General features: G+C 37.7%; 1 protein-coding gene across 1 annotated transcript; it reads left to right on the top strand.

Annotated features, from left to right (window-relative positions):
* Window positions 1–15,730: 15,730 nt before the first annotated feature.
* Window positions 15,731–20,989, top strand: LOC149218058 (uncharacterized). The gene is made up of 3 exons (XM_089383768.1): window positions 15,731–16,771; window positions 17,396–18,711; window positions 20,584–20,989. The coding sequence occupies exons 1-3, from the start codon at window positions 16,327–16,329 to the stop codon at window positions 20,866–20,868; spliced, it is 2,046 nt and encodes a 681-aa protein (XP_089239894.1). The 5' UTR covers window positions 15,731–16,326; the 3' UTR covers window positions 20,869–20,989.
* The last annotated feature ends 700 nt before the right edge of the window (window positions 20,990–21,689 follow it).

Here is a 21,689-nt window from a genome sequence, read left to right as displayed (position 1 = left end):
CTCAGTTCAGCAGAGGCCGAGTATATGGCAGCAAGTTTGGCTGCATGCGAGGCTATATGGATGAGGAAGATCCTGGTTGGGTTGTTCGGTTCATACTTGGAGCCTACAGTGATTTATTGTGATAACCAAAGTTGCATTAAACTCTCGGCTAATCCAGTACTTCATGATAGATCCAAGCACATTGACATCAGGTACCATCATATCAGAGATTGTGTGTAGCGGAGAATCATGTTACTTTCATACATTCCAACGAAGGATCAGGATGCTGATATCTTGACGAAGGTGCCACCAGGAGCAAATTCGAATACCACCGAGGGAGGATAGGGGTTGCTGATAATCCATATCTTGTTGAGAGGGAGTGTTGAGAATGCAACAAGATGATGGAGCTTAGTGAAAAGAAATCGCCTTCACTAAGTGGGCCCGCAGGCTATTTTTGGCGCAAAGTCTATTTTTAGACATATGCGCGGAGTCTATTTTTAGACTGCTAGGCTAAAAATAGAACAGTCGAATATTATTAGCTCATAATAATATTTGGACTATAAACATTATCTTATCCTCTTGGAGCACTTCAGTTCGAGCTACAGATGTGGCATATGCAGCTGTCAGAAGGAAATACACTTTTCTTATGAGTCAGTTGAGCTATTGCATGGAGGACTTTAGTTAGAACTCAAGTGGTTGATTTTGGTGGAGTTGATTGAGGAGTTGATGGAGTTGTGTTCAGTTTGACTTGGTTGAACTAGTTGTATTGAGTTTAACTGCAAATACACTAGTGATGAGTGATGTGAATTAATTGTTAATTAATTCACTAATTATTAACTCATAAAGCAACTAAAGAATACATCAGTTAACTCAGTGCATGGACGGTTCAGTGGAGACAGGTGTTAGAGGTTGAGATTGCTATCAGTTGTGACTATAGTTGTGCATGAGATTTGCACAATCAATGGATTGAGTATTGCCAATGAGGATTGCGTGGTTCAGCCAAGGGAAATACGAGTTTGGATCAGCCACACTCATTCTATTCTCATGTAGGATTGTGCAGTGGAGGCAGACAAGCAGTGGAAGAGATTTGAACCTGTGATTGATTCAGATCCGAGCTAGTTTGATCCGGATTTAGACAGGAACGCAATAGATTACAGAGATAACCATAAATACAGAGATGCGATAACCATATACACAAAGATGCAGCGGAAATAATACTTCATTTCATTACTGTAAATACTGAAATATGCTTACAAACATAAATGGAAAGAAACCAGCTAGGGCGATGGTAGCTTATCTCTGAGAAGAGATGTGGCGGCTACATGCCTCTGAACTGTTCCGAACTGTGTTACAATGAGGCTCGAAGGCCTATTTATTGTTGAGAAACAATGGAAAACCCTTCACATCCCGAAACCTAACCCAAGAAGATGAAACGCCAAATTGTGGGCCCCGTTTGGGTAAATTGGTACATCAATTTCCCGGGGTCGTAACTTTGGCATACGATCTCCGTTTGACGCGTACGATAGCTCGTTAGAAAGATCTATCCGAGTACTACCACTTTGGGAGGCAACATCGATTCATGGACCCATGTTGCCCCAGAATCCCAAAAAAATGTCGTTTAGGGCCTCAAAACGGCTCCGGAAGTTCAGGACCCGAAAAACTGCTAAAAATAGTAAACTGTGCTGTAATTTAGGAAACTGAAAAGACTGAAAGAGACAGTTGTGGGGGTCCAAATGGGTTGGTGGGTGGCCACCAACATCCACCTGGATCATTCCTCCCCCCTTAGGAAGCAATGGTCCCCATTGCGTTGAGTTCCTCCATCTGCTGAACTTGTCCTGCAATCTCTGATGTGTCCAGTGATGGTGGGAAGCATGGTTGACGATGGTCCACATTGAACATTTGGTGCAGGCGAAGGAATGGAGGAATGTTGTGCTCCAAAGCATTGTTCCCCATCGCCTTGGTACTGTTGTAAGGACCATGTCGGAGTGGTCTGAGCTTCTGATGGGTTCTGGTAAGGCGTTCTTTCTGTCGATGCAACCAGACTTTGTTGCCCACCTGAAACTTGTGTTGTACCCATGTGGGTGAGGAGAAGTTGTTCCTGTGTTTTGTCATGACCGTATCCCTTTGCTGCTTCTGCTGCATGGAGGAACCCTTTGCAGGGGTCATGGATGTAGCAACGATCTTCCCCTTATTTTGGGAGTGAACCAGACAGATGAATTTCCTGGTCTGTGATATGAGCTTGCTGCCTTTCTTGGTGGTGATCAAAGATGTGGCGGTAGGTGGGGGTACCTCTGGTATCCTGTATAATGAATTATTCAAAGAAATAATGACAGCACGAGGCCTGGACTCATACACAGCATGTCGCCTCCACAAGTATGGCTGGCCCAATAATACATCACAAACATCCAGAGGTGTAACATCACACAATACCTCGTCTGTGAAGGGCTTGATGCTGTAGGGAAGGCGGCACTGCTGGCGAACTTTCAGATCTCGTCCTTCATGAAGCCACCCGATACTGTACGGCTGTGGGTGTGGTGTAGTCGGTAGGCCCAACCGCTTCACGACCTCTGCTGAAATGAGGTTCTTTTGGCTGCCACTGTCGACAATGAATTGTAGCGGCGAACCCTTCACCCACATCTGTGAGTGGAAAAGACGCTCCCCTTCCTCTGGATTTTCGGGCTCATCTTTCTGGATCTTGGCGGTGGCAACAGTGGCGCTGGGATCCGCATCAATGATCTGCTTCCCTTTGCCATTCCCCTTGTCGGGTTCTGGCTCAGGGTCGGAACATGCATCTGATTCGGAAGCCTTCAACTCGGCCACCAACGACTGCTTGGTCCGACACTCACTTGTGTTATGAGTGGAACTCTTGTGGAACTCACACCACTTTCCTGTGTCCTTCTTCGGCTTCGTGGTGTTGTTCTTTTCTTGCAACTTCGGCGGGTTGTCTTGGGCTGCCCCGCCTTGGCTTTGTCCTTTGGGCTTCGGATTTGCAGATCCAAAGTCTCGCTTCTTCTGTTTGAACTTTTGCTCGATTTTGACAGCGTATCGGTATGCTGTGCCGAGTGAGGAGATGTTCAAGAACACCATCTCTTCCTGGATGTGTTTGTGCAGGCAGCCACGGTATTTGAGTACCAGATGCAGCTCAGAATCTTTGATACCCAACTGTGTGCGAAGGGTATGAAAAATGTTTGTGAACTCTGGCACATCTTAGTCTCGTCCCTGCCGCAGTGTGGTCCATTTAATGTATTTGTCCTCATAGGTTCCGACAGGGTAGTACTGCTCCTTGATGGCATCCCGGAAGTCATTCCAAGTGGGTGCGGCTGAAAATAGTGAGCTTGTACTTTCATCCTTCTGCTCGCAGTAGGTTTCCCACCAGTCCTTGACGTGGGGGGCTGCTTTGAGAAGAGCAAAAACAATCTTTTCCCGACTTGAAAATTCATGAACAGAAAAATACCCATCTAGCAGATTTAACCATTTATCTACGGCATCTGCGTCTATTTGACCCTCGAATATGGGGATTTCAAAATTAACTTGTACCTTAAACGGTGTGGCATTTCCAGAGTCGCTGTTGGAAGCCGATGCGTCGCCTCTGGGTAGCCGCTGAAGGATCTGCGCAAAGCTATCCATCATCGCGTTCCTTTGCCGCTCGAGCGCTTCTTCGAGCAAGATTTTGATAGGATCTCCTGCCCCCTCGTCTTTCTTCTCATCCGCCATGGGAGGTCGTCGGGATTTGCGAGGCTGGTCTTGCAAAGGTTCGACCAGTTCAAGCCCTAACTCCTTATATCCCGACCTCGTTGGGGACATGCAAAGAAAAACAGAGAAAAAGCAGACCGCTCTGATACCACTGATCCGGATTTAGACAGGAACGCAATAGATTACAGAGATAACCATAAATACAGAGATGCGATAACCATATACACAAAGATGCAGCGGAAATAATACTTCATTTCATTACTGTAAATACTGAAATATGCTTACAAACATAAATGGAAAGAAACCAGCTAGGGCGATGGTAGCTTATCTCTGAGAAGAGATGTGGCGGCTACATGCCTCTGAACTGTTCCGAACTGTGTTACAATGAGGCTCGAAGGCCTATTTATTGTTGAGAAACAATGGAAAACCCTTCACATCCCGAAACCTAACCCAAGAAGATGAAACGCCAAATTGTGGGCCCCGTTTGGGTAAATTGGTACATCAATTTCCCGGGGTCGTAACTTTGGCATACGATCTCCGTTTGACGCGTACGATAGCTCGTTAGAAAGATCTATCCGAGTACTACCACTTTGGGAGGCAACATCGGTCCATGGACCCATGTTGCCCCAGAATCCCAAAAAAATGTCGTTTAGGGCCTCAAAACGGCTCCGGAAGTTCAGGACCTGAAAAACTGCTAAAAATAGTAAACTGTGCTGTAATTTAGGAAACTGAAAAGACTGAAAGAGACAGTTGTGGGGGTCCAAATGGGTTGGTGGGTGGCCACCAACATCCACCTGGATCATAGTTTGTGTGTAGCAGGTGGAGATAGTACTGAGTACTTGTGAGGAGTATTGTACTATGTATTCTTACATGTTCTCAATCATTATAATATACAAATAGTGTGGGGTTTTCAGCTGTATGTTTTCCCCGGGTTACATATTGTGTTAATGTGTGCATGCAATTGATGTTCATTGTTTTTAATTCCGCAAAATTGATGATCAACATAGCGGAGGTTATGTATTATGCATGCATTCCGCAATAGTGTATAATCAGGATAATCTCTGTGAATAAGTGTCATATTATTCAAAATTTCTATAGTAGAATTTAGAATAGTTTTGGTTTGGATCATATGAGCTTATAGCCATTGTACTTTGAAAATTATGATGAATAAAATGGAGCTTCTTTGATCCTCTACATTTGAATTCTATTTTGATGTGCTTGTGAATCCTTGGAAGGATCCCCATTGCCTAGCAAGTACACTTTTGTTTTGGTAAGCTCTTATTTTATGTTTGTGAATTTCATTAGATTAAATTATGAGGTTCATATGTTTGAAATATTAATGAATGATCTTTCGTAAGAAAGTATTAATGTTTCGTTCAATGAATCTGATTTGTTATTTAATGTTTGATTTCATTAATTTAAGTTTCTAATTTATATGCTTGAGATATAAACGAATAGTCTCTTGTAAGAGAGCTTTAATATTTCATGCAATCAATTAGAACTATGTTTAAAGAGCTTTAATTTCATTAGTTTAAATAGTTGATTAGAAATATTAATGAACAATCTCCTATAAGGGAGCTTTAATATTTCTTCATCTAGTTTAGTTTAGTTTGTTTCTAAGTCCATATATATTGGATGATCCTCGAAGTTTACTTACCCGGATTGACAGTAAATGAAACTCTAATTTGCATCCACATTTTAGAGCCAATAGCAATAAAGGCAAAATTGGTGCTACCCCCCAATTTTTTTTAACTCTAAAATAGTTCAATATTTTAATAAGATCTTTTTTGATGGCATTCCAAAATAAATGATAAAAACTGATAGAGAACCTATCTGGACCTGGAGCCTTATCGCACTTCGAACTTCTTCTTCTAATATTACACCAGACAGAGACACATTAGAGAGCAGAGAGACAACATGGGGTAAATCTCGAAGGAAATCAAGGGTGTCATCTAAAGAATTGCAATCTAGATTGAGAAGAGTTTTAAAGTGATTATATGCCTCCTTTTTTATTTCTGATGAGGTGCTAATTTTTTTCCCACCCACCACCTTTATTTCCCTGATTCTATTCCGGTTTTCTCGAGTCATTACTTGTTTGTGGAAGTAGGAAGTATTAGATTCCTCAGCTTTCAACCAAAGACTGTGAGATTTAAGCCTCCACAAATTTTCCTCTTGCCTGCTTAGATTGAATATTTGAGTGGAGAGATCTTTTTTCTTTTTGAATATGTGAATCTTCAATATGAATTTTTTCCATCATATTATAATGTTCTTCTAATTCTTAGACTTTCTCTTCTTTTTTTCCCTGGATGCTGATAGTTCTCTTTAAGCCACTTCCTCAAATCTTTCTTGACATATTTTAGCTTAGACTCCCAGACAGAGTTGGGTGAGCCTTGAATTTGGCAAGTCCATGTTTGCTTTATCATATTCCTAACCTCTTCAGCTTGGCAAAAATGTGCATTAAATTTGAAGGGCAATGGCCCAAGGTTTTCTACCTTTTCCATTGAAATCATGATGGGGTGATGATCTGAATCTCCTTGAGATTCAATAGACGAAGAGTAGTGCAAACCATTGAGAAGCCAATTTCTATGCAAGAAAAACCTATCTAGACGAGTAACAATATAATGATCACCAACCCTTCTATTAGACCAAGTGCATTTCCCTATATTAGGTTTGATATCAATTAGATCCCATCGTTCCATAATTTCCTCCATTTTGTCTCTAAAAGGATCCCTGATTGCAGAACCTCCTCTTTTTTTTGTTGTATTTAGTACTGTGTTAAAGTCCCCTCCCATTATACTATTAATGTGATAATTATTTTCCTTTAACACCTCTAATGAGGCCCAAAAATATGCCTTGTCACTGTATAGCACTGGACCATAGATATTTATGAAGGGTATTCTTTCCCCTATCTCCTTATCTTCCAAAAGAGCCATTATCCAAGATTTTGTCTTAATTTCATCAACGAGAGTAAATTTCTTGTTCAACCAAAATATGCCTAGTCCTCCTGAAGCTCCCCTTGAGGACTAAGTTGGCCCCGAGTTGTCCCTCAAAAATTTTTCAGTTGCTTTCATAATTTCCACTTCTTCTAACTTTGTTTCTTGAAGAAATACTACTGATGGGGATTCTTGTTTTATTATGTCTCTGACTGCTAGGATTTTAGCAGGGTTTCCTAGCCCCCTTATGTTCCAAGATATTACTTTCATTATTTGTGGGTGGAGGGGGAACGACCACTGTCCTTTCCTTCTTTGTTTGTCTTTTTCCCTTTCAGAATTTCTAAAATGATTGTTTGATTCCCCAACTTTTTGTTTAGTTCTACTTCCCTTTCTCTCTGTGTCCTTTTGTTTGGTCTCCCAACTTTCTTGTTGGAGTCAGTTTCCTAGTTGCTGCAATCTTCAGCCCAAGATAGAGTTTGGGATAAATTCTGAGTGACAACACGATCCAAACCTTTGTGTTGGAAACTCAGAGGTGCGTCAATGACAGGTGCAGACTTAAGCAAAGTAACTTCACCCCCACCCCCCTTTGGGCTATTTTTCGCTACTAGTTCTCCTTCTTCTCTTTCTTGAGTCTCTTCCACAATTGTCAGAGATGGCGCCTCCAACTCCATATCCCTATCACTCAACACTTTGAATGGGTTTGAAGAGAATAGAACCATCTTTTTTACTAGCATTCTACGAGTTTTTAACATCGAACCTTTACCTTTCAAGGATTTTTTAGGTTTTCTCCACTACTCCTTCTGAGCAGCTAGAACATCCAAATTTTTATCATTCCCAACTTTGGTACGGTCTCTGGAAAAGTGGCCATAGTCATGATAGTGTCTGCATTTAAATGGGATTTGTTCATAGTCTAGGACTTGTCTGTGCTTCCATTCTCCCAAGTTTAGATTGATTTCAGCTGGAAGTCCCTTTTCCAAGTCTACTTCCACACAAATTTTAGCACAGGAAAATTGTGATCCTTTTGGCTTAGACTTATCTAAGTATTTCCCCACTCCATTACAGATAGCTTGAAGGCAATCGTCGCTCCGGTAGCAGATAGGAAGACAAGGAAGCTTGACCCACACTAGTGCAGGTTTTAACCCTGTACAGAAATTAACTGCATACGAATTCTAAAAATAGAAAATAAACAATAGCGAGAGAATAACACATAAAACAAATATACACAGAGATTTTCCCCTGGATCCCAAAACCGGGACTACCATCTTGATTTTTCATTATGTTCCTTTCAATGTTACAATACATATATATACATGTCGAAGCATCCAATACCACAGACCGAAAACCATTGCGCCCAAAACCATGTGCGAAAACCATGCACAAAACCATAGGTAGGTTCGCCCAACCTAATATAGGGTCCAAAAAAAATTTCCTCGGGGCACTACCCCGGACCCCATAGAGGGGGGCTACCCGCCCCCCTCAAACCCCCTGCTGCACAATTGAGCAATGAAAGGGGGGCTCTAACCCCCCGGTTAACTACGTAGGCTAGTCGTGGAAAGAATATAACACAACCCAACAACTACAATGGTTGTAGGGATGTCCTCATCAAGATTAAAATCAAGGGTTCCTTTATTTAAATACATCCCTATGGAACCAAAGAAATGTGGTCCATTACAAAAAATGACCTCCTTATCCTCCTTATTTTCAAATAAAAAGATGAAGAATCCGTTGCCAACAGCGGAGAGAGAAATTTCACCCTTCATCATGGGAGTCCATATTTTCTTCGTCCAAGCCTCCATAGATCTAGGTAAGGGCCACATACCTGTAAATTTCCCAATTAATGCTTTCTCATAATAAGCCAGGGAGGTGCGACGAGCACCATCCAACAGGGACACATCTTTCACCTCAATGTTTCGCATGACGAACTTGGAAGTTGCAGCCATAGCAGGGTGCAAATGCTTCGAGGGGGAGGCCACCAATGTATGGAAAGTGACATCAACATCCAAAGGGGGAAGGGGGGGGGGTCTCCGCAGCAGCCATCTGGAGAGTTTGCTGGAGTTGAAACCAGGCTCCTGCCTGAAAAGCCAAAGCGCCAAAATCGCCTCAACAAAGAGCCACCACATATTTATCTGGTATAATTATTATGTAATTATATATTAAAAAATAAAATTTAATGTTTATGATTGGATTCGCGCTTATAATTATCTAACCTAACAATAATAACCACCTAAAAACCACAAGGCACACAACGATAGTATCAAGAAACATGGCATATGGAAGGTAAAATGGAAATGAGTAAATAGGTTTTTTTAGTGCAACAATTAGAACAAACAAAACAAATATCAAAACCATAATATTGAGAAACATGCCACATAAAGGAAGAGGGGAAATAATTATATTAGGTTACTTACATAACAATAAAAACGTAAAAATTTATACCACATAATGTAATGATTTAGAAACTAGAGACGAAAAATAAGTAGGTTAATAAGTTTTTTTTTTTAGATTATTGAGAAATAGAAGCATGGTTATAGTTGTAACATGAGAAAACATGGCACAACTATAAGGATAAGAATAAAGTTACTAGATGGATGAAGATAAAGTTAAAAATAAGCTTTTGATTTGTTATCAAGATTGATGGACTTAGCACAACTATAAGGATAAGAATAAAGTTACTAGAGGGATGAAGATAAAGTTAAAAGTAAGCTTTTGATTTGTTATCAAGATTGATGGACATAGTATACTCATGAATGTAACAAATAGATGTTCTGCGTTAATGCAAGATATTATATCATGGTTTGAGTGTTTGAAATTGTGCCTTAGGCACTCTTCTTATTTTTATGTTTTAGTGTCAAAGCCAAGGCAAGGTGATCCAACATATTTTTTGGGGAAGGAGGGCATGAGTGATAGAAATTACTAGCATGGGATTTTAAGAATTATTATTTCTAATGGAGGAGTTGCATATGTGTTTACAATTGTGAAGCCCACAAGTTAATAACTTTTTAAATCTCAATTCTTTGTCTGAAGAAGAGGTAATTCAAGTAGTTCTTTATCAAATCGTTGTGTTGTAGGTCCTTCATTTCCTAACATATCTATTTGCCATGTTGAATTTGAAAAATTCCTATCCAAATGAAGATAATAAACTAGATGGGTTGAATTATATGAATTGGAAATTTAAGATGAAAATGTTAATAGAAGGTTACAATATTTGGTTAATTGTAGCTAGTGATGAAGTTAAACCAATAAATCCTCAAGTTAACCACATATTAGGAGAAGAGTGTAACTAAAGCTATTCTCTTATAAATTTCTGTGAAATATAATATCATTCCTCACATTAGTGATTATTAGGCATCTACTGAAGCAAGGAATGTGCTAAAGATTTTGTATGAAATGATAGATTGATTTGTAAATTTCCATGTATATTTCACTGGACAATTAGTCATAATAGCTCTGATAGAATTATACTTAAAATCCAAAATCTAGAATATGTGAGTTATTTTCCTTAGACTTCTAGATTTATTAAGTCACTATTTTCATGCATGCAACATATAAAATGTGAAAACTAGAGAATATGAAAAAATACAATAACTCACAACCATAACAACACAAGATATGATTTGGGAAACCTTTACGGCATAAAGTTGACTAAAAGGTGAGGTTGCTCTTCTCTCTCTTTCTCTGAATGGAAATGGACGCAAGTACAAATGAGTGGGACATGTTGAAATTATAGCGATGTAATTACTATAATAGTTTTTCACAATTGATAACTACTTTTATTAATGAAAATTGTTCCTTCGTTATACTTTAGTCAACAAGTAGTTATACATGAAAAACGTCAACCATTAATTCTTCAACAAGAGCAGTAAATAGAGATCACAATAGACAATGGACAATAGACAATAAGAAAGAGGCAAAAGACACCAAGATTAAGCTCACAACTAGGGCAAAACCCACAAAGGGAAAACACAAAAATTATTTCCTTATGAGAGAGACATTTTGTCCATCAATAATACATCAGAATGTTCCAACAAATCTAAATTATTCAACAATGAAATACCAAACAAAGTCTAATCATAGAAGGAGAGAGAGTCCACCTCTATCCAATGAATAAGGTCTGCACAAAGAGGCCAAAATTCTGGCCTGAGATCCCTTTCACAAGGGACCAAAAATAGTCTTGTAGATTACCCCAGAAATGTCAATAAACTATCCACAAACTCGACCCAATAATTGTAGTAAAAACCCTTGGTCAACTTCAGGTCAATGCCATATCAAGGAAGCGAGGTTACAGTAAACAAGAATCAAGGTTTTATTGAAGTCTTCAACCTCCAAATATGAACATAACAGAAGTTAAGTTGATCCCAAAAGCAGTCAAGTTAATGTAATCAACGAGCTTTGAAGGAGATAGAAATCGCAACTAAAACGAAATCCTTTATCCTCTTCGCATGTGTGAATAAGCTTTGAAATAGAAGACTAAAATTGTTGTATGATTGTGGTGGAAAAATGAGAGCCAACAAACACGCATATATATTAGGCATCATGAGTGGGCTAATTATCCCTAATGAGGTCGACATGAAGACCTTCTTGGAGGCGACTTGTAAGTCTAGTTGAGTCAACTTGTATATGACCAAAAGATTATTTCTTCTCCATGTTTGCAATGAAAAATTCCAACCTATGCCCCGTGGAATAATACAATGCCCAAAACCTCTTTGCTTTCTCTCTCTCTATCCACTCTCTGCTACTCTACTCATCTATGGAAGAAAAATGCACTTCAATAGAATGGAATCCCTTTTCCTCCTAGTGGCCTGGATGTAACACAACTTGATCACCAACTAATGGTTAAATTTGACTCCTTCAACTCCAAATAGAGTTACAATATTGACTCTTATAGAGTCTTCTTCATCATGATCACGTGGATAACTCATTTTCCATGAATAATTGGAGCTAATGTGGCATCCTCTCGAATCATGGTGGTAAAAATAGGAAGGTCAACTTTTAGGTGGCATAACTTATACATACAGACTCTATTTGAGGTCTTTCTTACACTCTTGGAAAGGTATATGAGTGTAGAAGTGTGGTGATTAAGCATACAAGTTTTACACCAAATAAATATTGTGTAACGCCATAAGCTACATATGAAGGTTTCAGACTCCAATTTGCCAAACTGGGACCACTGTTACAAATGGCCCTACAAGCTAATTCCTCCATTTTTCCCACTTTGAAATCATCAATATGGATGACAAATATGTTGAGAAATGGCAACAAGAAATTCCAGTTTAATTTGTCCTTGAATTAAACTATGAATTAAATTCGAATTCTATTCTCACAGCACTTAAAATTAGTTAATTAAGTTTATTAAACTTACTTAACTTAGGAAATTCAAGTTGGAAGTCTTTATGTCGTCATGTGTATGCTCTACCTACTTTGTAGGAGTCCAGTATGAGTTAATTGTGAGTTTTAAAATAAAAGACTCAATTTCATGAGTCAGTTCAGTTAAATTAGTTCTCAAACTGATTGAGAGAACTAATACTGATTTAACTGTCAGTGGTGTCACTAATGAACTCTACCAGTGCTACTCTAGTTAACTGAATATTTACTCATTAGAAACTCATGCATGTCGATTCTGAGAAAGACCCAATTGAGACTAGAGTGCAAGGACAGTGTACTATTTGTTTTAGATTTTTCTGAGTTGCATTGACAGTGCATGCATTTAGGAACTGATCCTTAAGGGATTGCGCAGTTTTTAGAGGCTTTATTTCCCTTTAAATACAAGCTATCCTCCATAGGAATTACGCATTGGAATAGAGACTTGGAGAGCTTGTGAAGAGGCTAAGCTTTGGCCTTGAGCTTGCTTATGAGTTGGAGATTGAATTTGCTGAGTGTTGGGATTGTTCTAGAGAGAACAAGCATTGTAATTTCATCTTGATTTTCCATATTAATACAAAACATATAGTGGCGTTTTGAGTTGTGGCTTTCCCTGAATATTTACTATGCTATGTGCCTTTGATTCTCTTCCTCTATTAATTATTGTTTTCTCGATGTTTATGGGCTTCCACTGTAAAGCGTAGAAGTAGATTCTTGTCTCTTGCTTTAGAAAATTGCATTAGCTTGTTAATCTACATGATTTTCTACAGAATATTTTACTAATCCAATCCAAATAATCAATCTGAATATAATTTTGTTTCTTAAAAGTAAGCTTCTCTTAGTTAAGATAGAACATAACGAAAGTATCAGTGCTTACTGATCTAGAATAAAGGAGTCAAGACACAAACTTGGTGGCATAGGAAAAAAAGTGTTAAGTAACGATTTGGCTATTGTTACCTTAAATCATATTTTTTCAGAATATCAAGATTTTATCACTAGTATTGCAGCGAAGGAAAAGGTATCATATATTTATCATTTGACGGGTATTCTCATGCAAGAAGAAGAAACGAAATCCCTAAAATTTGGCATTGATGACCCAAGGCAAGCAAACTTTCAAGGGAAAGCCATGGATGAAAAATAGAGGAAGGAGGCTCGAATCAAAGTCACAATAAAAAGGAGTGTCATCAAAAAGGCCAGACAACTATGTATAGATGGATAATAATTGTTTTTATTGTGGTAAACCTAGACATTATGCAAAACATTGTAAGGTAAGGAACTTTAATGAATACAAGTATAAAAGACAAAAAGAATTTTCATTCATAATGAAATAGAGGTAAAAAATGATTTGAAGTTATTCATTTCAAATGTAGCCTCATTTGCATAATTAGACAAGTGTGACACTTGGTTTATTGATTCAGGGGCCTCATCTCATACAGTGTTACCAACAATTGGTTTTATGATCTTCATGTGTAAAAAGTTTTTTAGGAGATGATAGGTTTCATGAAATAAAGGATGCAATAATGTATGTGTGCAATTACCAAATCAATGTGCAAAACAAATTGAAAATTTCATACATATGTACCTGGAATCAAGAAAAAATCTTTATTTTAGCAATTATGGATCATAGAATGAAGGTTGAATTTGTAAAAACACGTTGTTTTGCAAAGGACACGCTTGATAACAAAAAAGTGATCAGAAGAGGAGCCATAATAGGAGACATTTTCAAGCTATAACATTTTTGTAAAAGTTCAAGCAAAGACATCCACTAGTGTGTCCATAGAGGAGTTTTAGCACTTGACGCCTAATCATTTAAATTTTAGAGATCTTACTTTGTTGGAAGAAAGAATATGGTGAAGTGCCTTATTGTTTTCAAGAATGAACATATTGAATATGAAGGATGTGCTCTAGGAAAACAATATAAAAATGAATTTCTAGTAACAACATAAAGAAGAAAGAGAGACCTTTTGGGGCTAGGACATTTTTATATTTGTAGGCCTATGCAAACTATTTATTGACATTTATTGACGATAACATTCATTATATATGGGTGTACTAGGTTCCATTAGATAGAAGAGTGATGTTTTAGAATTATTACAAATAATTTAGATTCATGATTTAAAACAAACATGTAAGCATATCAAGATTCCCCCATCACATTGAGGTGGAGAGTGCAATTCAAAATAATTTGCATTGTAAAGAAAATGATATATTAAAGTAGTGCGCAATTCCATTTATTCTTCAACAAAATGCGGTAGTTGAGAGAAAGAATAAGACATTAGTTGAATGTGATAGAAGTGTATTAAAGAGTCTAACTAAGTTTTTGAAATTCAAAACTTGTTTTGAAGTTTTTTTTGTCATAACCCATTTGTAACTCATTTGAGAATACTTGGGTGTAAAGCATTGTCTCATATTCAAAAAAGGTTGCGATGAAACTTGAATCATAATCAATGGAATGTCTTTTGATTGGTCGTTGTTTTGATCATAAAGCCTATACATCTATGATTTGGCTTACTTATCAAGTGTTTGCAATTAAGGATGTGATTTTTATGGGTATACAAATGATTATCTTGAGGATGTATAAGGATATAGGAGGGTACTCAAGGAAGGTATGTGGAGCTTATATAAGAAGAAGTTGATGAAAATCATCAAATTGTTGACGTGATCAAACCAACAAAAAGACACCAAGTAAAGGAACAACTCCATCATGAATGAAACTTCCTTTTTGTCTTCTATATAAGTTACTAATAAGACTTTAATGATGTTACCATGCATTAATGTTCCATACTATCTAACTTTTAAATTTTGATCATAAACAATGGATGAATCCAATGTTGGAAGAATATGATTCCATTGTGAAAAATGATACTTTGGAACTTGCTTAGTGCTAGAAAATAAAGTTTCTTTAGGCTCCAAATGATTATTAAAGGAAAAATTTAGCTTTGATAATCATACAAACAAATTCAAAGCAAGTTTAGTTGCAAAGTATATTAGGAAGAAACCCTTGTGCTTGTAGCTAAAACGAATACCATTGTTATTAATTACACTTACAACAAAATATAGTTGAGGCATATACCAAATGGATGTTAGCTCTCTTGAATGGTGGACTAAAAGAGGAAATAATTTCCGTTATACTTAAAAGGTTTTTTAAGCAAGGATAAGAATGTACTCTATGCAAATTAAGAAAGCACTATATAGTTTTAAATAAGCTCCAATATAGTGGTATGCCAAAATTATTAGTAATAAAAAAAAATTAGGTACAGAATTTTTAAATCAAAGTAGTCTAAATCTAAGAAAAATGAGCCAAGAACATTGCGTTGATTATTTTTTATGTAAAGAATTTTGGTTATAATAAGGAGTGTTATAACCTTGTTTTGAGGATGAATTACATTAGTTAGTTCGAACTACATTAGTTGGTTCGACAATCCAAAAAACTAATCTTTAAGTTATGAATCACAAAAGTCTTAGATCTAAAAGTTATAATTTGTAGAAATATACTTTGTGAACATTTTTCAGTTAAAATATCATATTTATGAAAAATAATTAAAATATAAAAACATTATAAAACATAGCTATAAGTGTACTTATAAAAATAAGGTTAAGTGTACTTATAAAAATAAGGTTAATAGTAATAATAATAAGATTATAATCTAAATGAAAATGACATACGTGATCTCATACGAAATGTGCATTTCTATTCACAAAATTCTCCCGTGAGTTTCGAAGGGATTTTCTTTTTTTGCTGATCTTCAATGGATTGCCATTGGTAAAGAAGATTACACCAGCGTGCGATTTATTTGCGAGCTGTCAGCGTGATCTTTTGGGGATTCTCAATTATTTTGGTAAACAAAATGTAGCTTATAAAAAACAATTATGGGTTTAAATCTGGTTGGAGTCAGAAATGGCATCGCGATACAGGGACCGAGTTATGTTGGCTGCTGAGAATTTGCAGTGTCGGTCGAGAATTTCGAGCAGCGATTTAGAACTGGACAGATGGATGCACACTTGTCGATTTGCGCGATACGTGTTCAGTTCCCACACGGGGATGTACATAGGTGTTAGCAGACAGTAAACAATTTGTTACCGTGAAACCATGATCCAGAACCTGAAGAAGGTACTTGAAAGTTCTATTAATGGTGATAGCGGAATCGACCACTTGTGAGATTTCGGAGGAAGAGGCGGTGCTGTAGTATTGTTGACTGTGAAAAAACATCGAGGAATCGAAATAGGTTGAGTGGGTGACTAACTTGTGAAATTTAGAGGAAGAGCAGAGGAGAGGAGAGGAGGTGCTGGAGTACTGTTCAATGTGAAAAACATCGAGGAATCGAAATAGGTTGAGTGGGGTGAGTATCTGGTTTATGTGAAAATGATGAATTTCGTAGCTCTAGGTTTAATGTTGTCGTCGTTGGTGACAGCAGTGGTCTGGTCGCCTGAGCTGCCTCAGAAGCACCAGTCCATGGGAGTGGCGACGGTTAAGCCGGGCGAAGAACCGAGGGAGGTTTTGATGAGAGAAGGGCGTCGAATAATTGTACTGGAGTACGAAAGAGAGGGGCTCCTGGAATCAGCAGCTGGGACTGCTAATCAATATGCCCAGGCCACTGGAGAAAATGTCCGGCATGCAGCCTCTCAGGTCCTAAACAAGGTCGAGGACGCCGGGGACGAAGCGCTTCATCTCGTTAAAACAGGCGCCGACAAGACCAAAGATAGCGTCAAAGCCACCGCCGGCAAGGCCAAAGATACTGTCAAAACTGCTGCCGACAAGACTTCTCACACTGTCAAAGACGCGGCTTCTTCGGCCCTCCACGCTGCAGGTAATAATTTGATACAGGTAGAATCTTTTTATTTTTTTCACTTCCCTGTCTTTCAAGAAAGAATTTACTGTCAGAATCCTTTTTTTTTTTGTGTTTATATCTCGCTTCTCTGTGTTTCAAGATGTTTACTAGTTTAAACTCGTTAAAATCTTCTTCTTCTTTCGCTTATGTGTTTCAAGAAGTTTACCAGTATAAACTCGTCAGAATATTCTTCTTTTTTCGCTTCTCTGTGTTTCAAAGTTTACCAGTGTAAACTCGTCAGAATCTTCTTCTTTTTCCATTCTGTGTTTCAAGAAGTTTACCAGTGTAAACTCGTCAGAATCCTTTATTTCGCTCTCTGTGTGTCAAGAAGTTTACCAGTGTAAACTCGTCGGAATATTTTTTTTTTCACTTCTCTGTGTTTCAATAAGTTTACCAGTGTAAACTCGTCAGAATCCTTTATTTCGCTTTCTCTATGTTTCAAGAAGTTTCAGAATGTTTTTTTTTTTTCGCTTCTCTGTGTTTCAAGAAGTTTACCGCTGTAAACTAGTCAAATCCTTTATTTCGCTTCTCTGTGTTTCAAGAAGTTTACCACTGTAAACTCGTCAGGTTGATTAAGGTGACTCTCCTGCCATGGCTTAACAGGGACTGTGAAAGATAGAGCAGAAGAGGCCGTTAAGGATCAAGCATATCATACGTATGATAAGACTGGAGAAGTGTACGAGTCTGCGAAGGACAAGGTATCACAAACTCTGGGCTCTGTCAAAGATAGAGCAGAAGAGGCCGTGAAAAATCAAGCGCATGATACATATGATAAAACTGGACAATTGTACGAGTCGGCTAAGGACAAGGCATCTCAAACCCTAGGCTCTGTCAAAGATGCAGGCGCCGGCGTGAAAGAGGCTGTGCCTTCCCATCTTCCCGACATCCGACAAGCAGTGAAGCCAGGGGGGAATGCAGAGGATTCGAAAGATGCAAAGACTAGCGGCGTTGGAGTCGGGGAGACCTTGAAAGACGCTTGTAAAAGATTAGCAGATAAATTTACAGGTTCAAAGAAGGAAGCCGAGAATGTCGATTCATACAAGAAAAAGATAGCAGAGATCTTCGATTCTGCCAAAGAAAAAGCAAGTAAGAGCGGGGACGACTTGTTTGGTGGCGATGTCTATGGTTCTGCCAAGGGCAAAATTCCTGATGTTGAGGACAAGATGAAAGAGAAGGGAGAGCAAGCCTTGAAAACTGCAGGTGAGACATATGATTCTGCTAAAGAGTCCATGAAGAAGGCAGGAGATTATGTGCACCGTACTGCAGAGGATGCCGGGGGAAGTTCTAGGGTTAAAGAACATGAAGAAGAGCAGCACGTGGATCTGAAATTAAATGTCGGAGAGGCCGGCATCTTATACAAGTTCCGACAAGCTGTTGACGAGGTTTATCGCTTGTCTCCAGAACTGCTGGAAGCCGCCGGGAAATTGGAAAAACAAGTTCTTCCTCTGTTAAGTACCGATGACACCAAGGACGGAACCAGGGTTCGAACCGCGAACCTTGTGAACGACAGTGTTGCTAATCTCACTACAGCGACAGGTGAATTTTCCAAGGGTTTTTTTAGCATCCTGCTTTCCAGGTTCTGTCGATGGGCTTCAAAGGAGGCACTGACCGTATTACGACTGGTACATCTGTTGGCCTTTGCGACGGTGTATGGGAGTTCGATATGGGTGAATTTTATTGGGGGCCATGTGCTGGCCAGAACCATTCCCAGGCAGCAATTTGGGTTTATACAGAGCAAACTGTATCCTGTGTATTTCAACACTCTGGCATGTGGGTTGGCGATTTGCTTGTTGGCACACTCGGCGGTGCATCCATGGCGGTCTCCTTCCAAGGCGGAGAGATTCGAAGATTATAACCTCATCTTTTCTCTTCTTCTCACCCTTGTCAACATGCTCTACTTCGAACCCCAGGCGACCGAGGTATTATATAGAATATAATAGTTTATTAGACTCAATATAGGAATATTTTTATATAGGCATTCATAAATTATAAAGCTTCAATTAGAATTTAAACTTAACAGAATATTTTTATTAAAATCAACATGAATAAAACTATTTGGATTTTTCTTAGAGTCTAATAGAATGTTTTTATTAGAATCTAATCTTAATAGAATATAAATATCAGAATCGAGTTTGATGGAATATTTTTATATTAGAGTCAAATAGAATATTTTTCACTCTATGGGACCATATAAAGCATTGCAAAAATTATTGTCTTGACAACCAGTACATCCTTTTATCCTTTTAAAGATGTTTCGACCTGGAATATACATACAGACTTTGTTTACAATCTGATACTTCGTTTATACTCTCTTTTTTTAATGGTATTGTTGGTATACTATAACCATCCATGGAGATTTAACAAGCACTTGTTATTTGTTTTGCTGGAGATGCAACAAGCAACAGGCACCTATTATTTGTTTTGTTTTATTTTCCTGGGAGTTTCAAAAAGCACCTGTTATGTTTTTTTGCCTTTATTTGCCTGGGAGATTCAACAAGCATCTGTTATTTGTTTTGTTTTATTTGCCTAGGAGATTTAACAAGCACCTATTATCTATTATTTGTTTTGTTTTGTTGGGAGATTCCACATGATATGTAATTTGTCTTACTCAAATCTTGAACTTGTCATTTGTATTCAACAAATGTCAGCTACCTAAATTTTCAATGTATCATCATTTTTTCTTGTTCATATAGCCCATTATATCAGATGGGGTAAAGGTAAAAGGTAAGCTACCTAAATTTTCAATGTGTCATCATTTTTCTTATATAGCCCATTAGATCAGATGGGGTAAAGGTAAAAGGTAAGCTACTCAAAACTTTTCTGTAAGGTAGCACTCAAATCTGTACTCAAAACTTTTCTGTAAGGTAGCACTCAAATCTGTATCATTTTAAGTTTATTTGTTTATTTTTCCAATTTTTTAATATGTATATATATAGTAGTGTATTCTAGTTGTTAGGTTTTCAGAACACTTTGTTTGTACTGGCAAACTATATGTATTCATATTTTTCTGATGCATACATATTTCTCTCTTCTAGTTACTATTCTTACGTATAAGATTTCATTTTGTGTGTAAGTAATGGTTGAGATCAATGATCATTAGGTTGATCTCAACTTAATAGTGACAATTTTTAGGTACTATACAGATTTGCTCTATAGGTGGGTGGTGCTTTTCTGTATAAGATTTTCTCTTGCTTGAGGCATTGTTCCTGTGTAAATAATCATTGAGTTAGAATAGTCATTGAGTTGATCTAACGCTAATAAAATTTCCCTTTTCACCGGTGCAAGATTTTCTCTAGCTTGAGACACTGTTCTTCTGTGTAAGTAATCATTGAGTTGATTTCAAGCTATAACAGAATTTCATAGCTCACCAAGATCCTGTCACAAAAGTATTTTCTTTCCTAATGGGTAGAAGGGCAAATCTTCTACTATTTTTGGGTTTTTAATCCATTTTATCTTGCCATAATTTTTTTGGTACCTTTTTACTCAAATTTTCCATCCATGGCTAACGGTTTTCTTTGCAAATCTTTTTCCTTAATTCTTCATTTCCCATTCCCATTTTTTTTAGTTCATTTCAATCATGGCATCAACCTTTGCTCGGTACGTAATCTTTGCTGGGTGCTTTTTGTGTCTATACAATATTAATAGTGTCAGATTGTAGATTAAATCCTGATCCTGATCCGAGTTATTTCAACAATTCGTTCCTCGATGGGGCAATTATGTAGCGATTAGGCATCTCCATCTCTGCGCCCTTATAGTTAACTAGGATTACTAACGAAATAATTCGTGTGCAGGCTTTATTTGAGAGGCTGAAGATAGAGAAGGAAGAGGGGAGGGGCATAGATTTGGGAGATACGAATATTAATGCAGATAATCTCAGCATGAACACCACCACCACTACTAATGATCTGCATGTGCACAGTAGCAGCCGCTTGGTCGGCGATGATGTGAACCGCAAATTGGCGAAGGTGAACAAGAGATTGAAAGTTCTTCACTTGTATTCATCAACTTTCAATATGCTATGCCTGGCTTCTCTTACATGGCACCTTGTCTATCTCTCGTCACACCTCAAGATCTGATCTTAACCCGGCTTCTACTAGCGATATTTCCAAACAGTTTTGTAAGAAAATATGCCGCTATGTGTTGCAAAACAGTGTGGATATGGTGTATATGTATATGGTAGTTTTAATGCTTGCAGAACAGATTTATTATCTGTAACGGCTTGTAAATAGCGATCCAATGTTTTGTAATTTTGTAAGCATGTGTAAAGAAACTCTGTATCTAAATAAAGGGCTCAAAGGTTCTTGCATGGTTTACCAATTCAAAGGGTTCTTGGATGGTTTCCCAATAATTTTTAAAAGTTTGCTTCAATTCCTCCAAAGTGCATGAAATTCCTAAGACAACATTCTGAGAAGGTGGTTAAGAACAGTATAATTTCCATTGATTAGCAATAAACAATTTGTGGAGATGGTCCATTCTGAAAATGGTGGTTAAAAACAGTTTATAATTTCCATTGACTAGCACAAAGAATTTGTGGAGATAGTCCACTCTGAGGTGGTGGTTAATAACAGTTCATAATTTCCATTGATTAGCACAAAGAATTTGTGGAGATAGTCCATTCTAGTAGGGGAGTAAATTGATCTGGTGGTTAAATTGATCAACAACTCATTTTAGTACTTTTTTTTTAAGCCAAAAAATTTTAATGAAGATTTATGACGACCTAATATACAATGGAATAAACTAGGCAAATTTAATGAATCATTTACATCTAATGAATTATCTATTTTGCGATAATTATAGTGTATTTCTTTCCAATTGATAACTGCTCTATACGTTTTTAAAGTCGCTAAAGGCATAAGATCTCCAATCTTTCGATTGCAATGCTTATAATTTTTAAGAT

Source organism: Pinus tabuliformis, chromosome Q (genome assembly GCF_031772625.1).
Source record: "Pinus tabuliformis cultivar Carrire ecotype Pingquan chromosome Q, CPIR1, whole genome shotgun sequence".
NCBI classification, from domain to species: Eukaryota; Viridiplantae; Streptophyta; class Pinopsida; order Pinales; family Pinaceae; genus Pinus; species Pinus tabuliformis.
The sequence above is the reverse complement of the archived record's forward strand: the minus strand, read 5'-3'. Positions and strand labels throughout refer to the sequence as shown.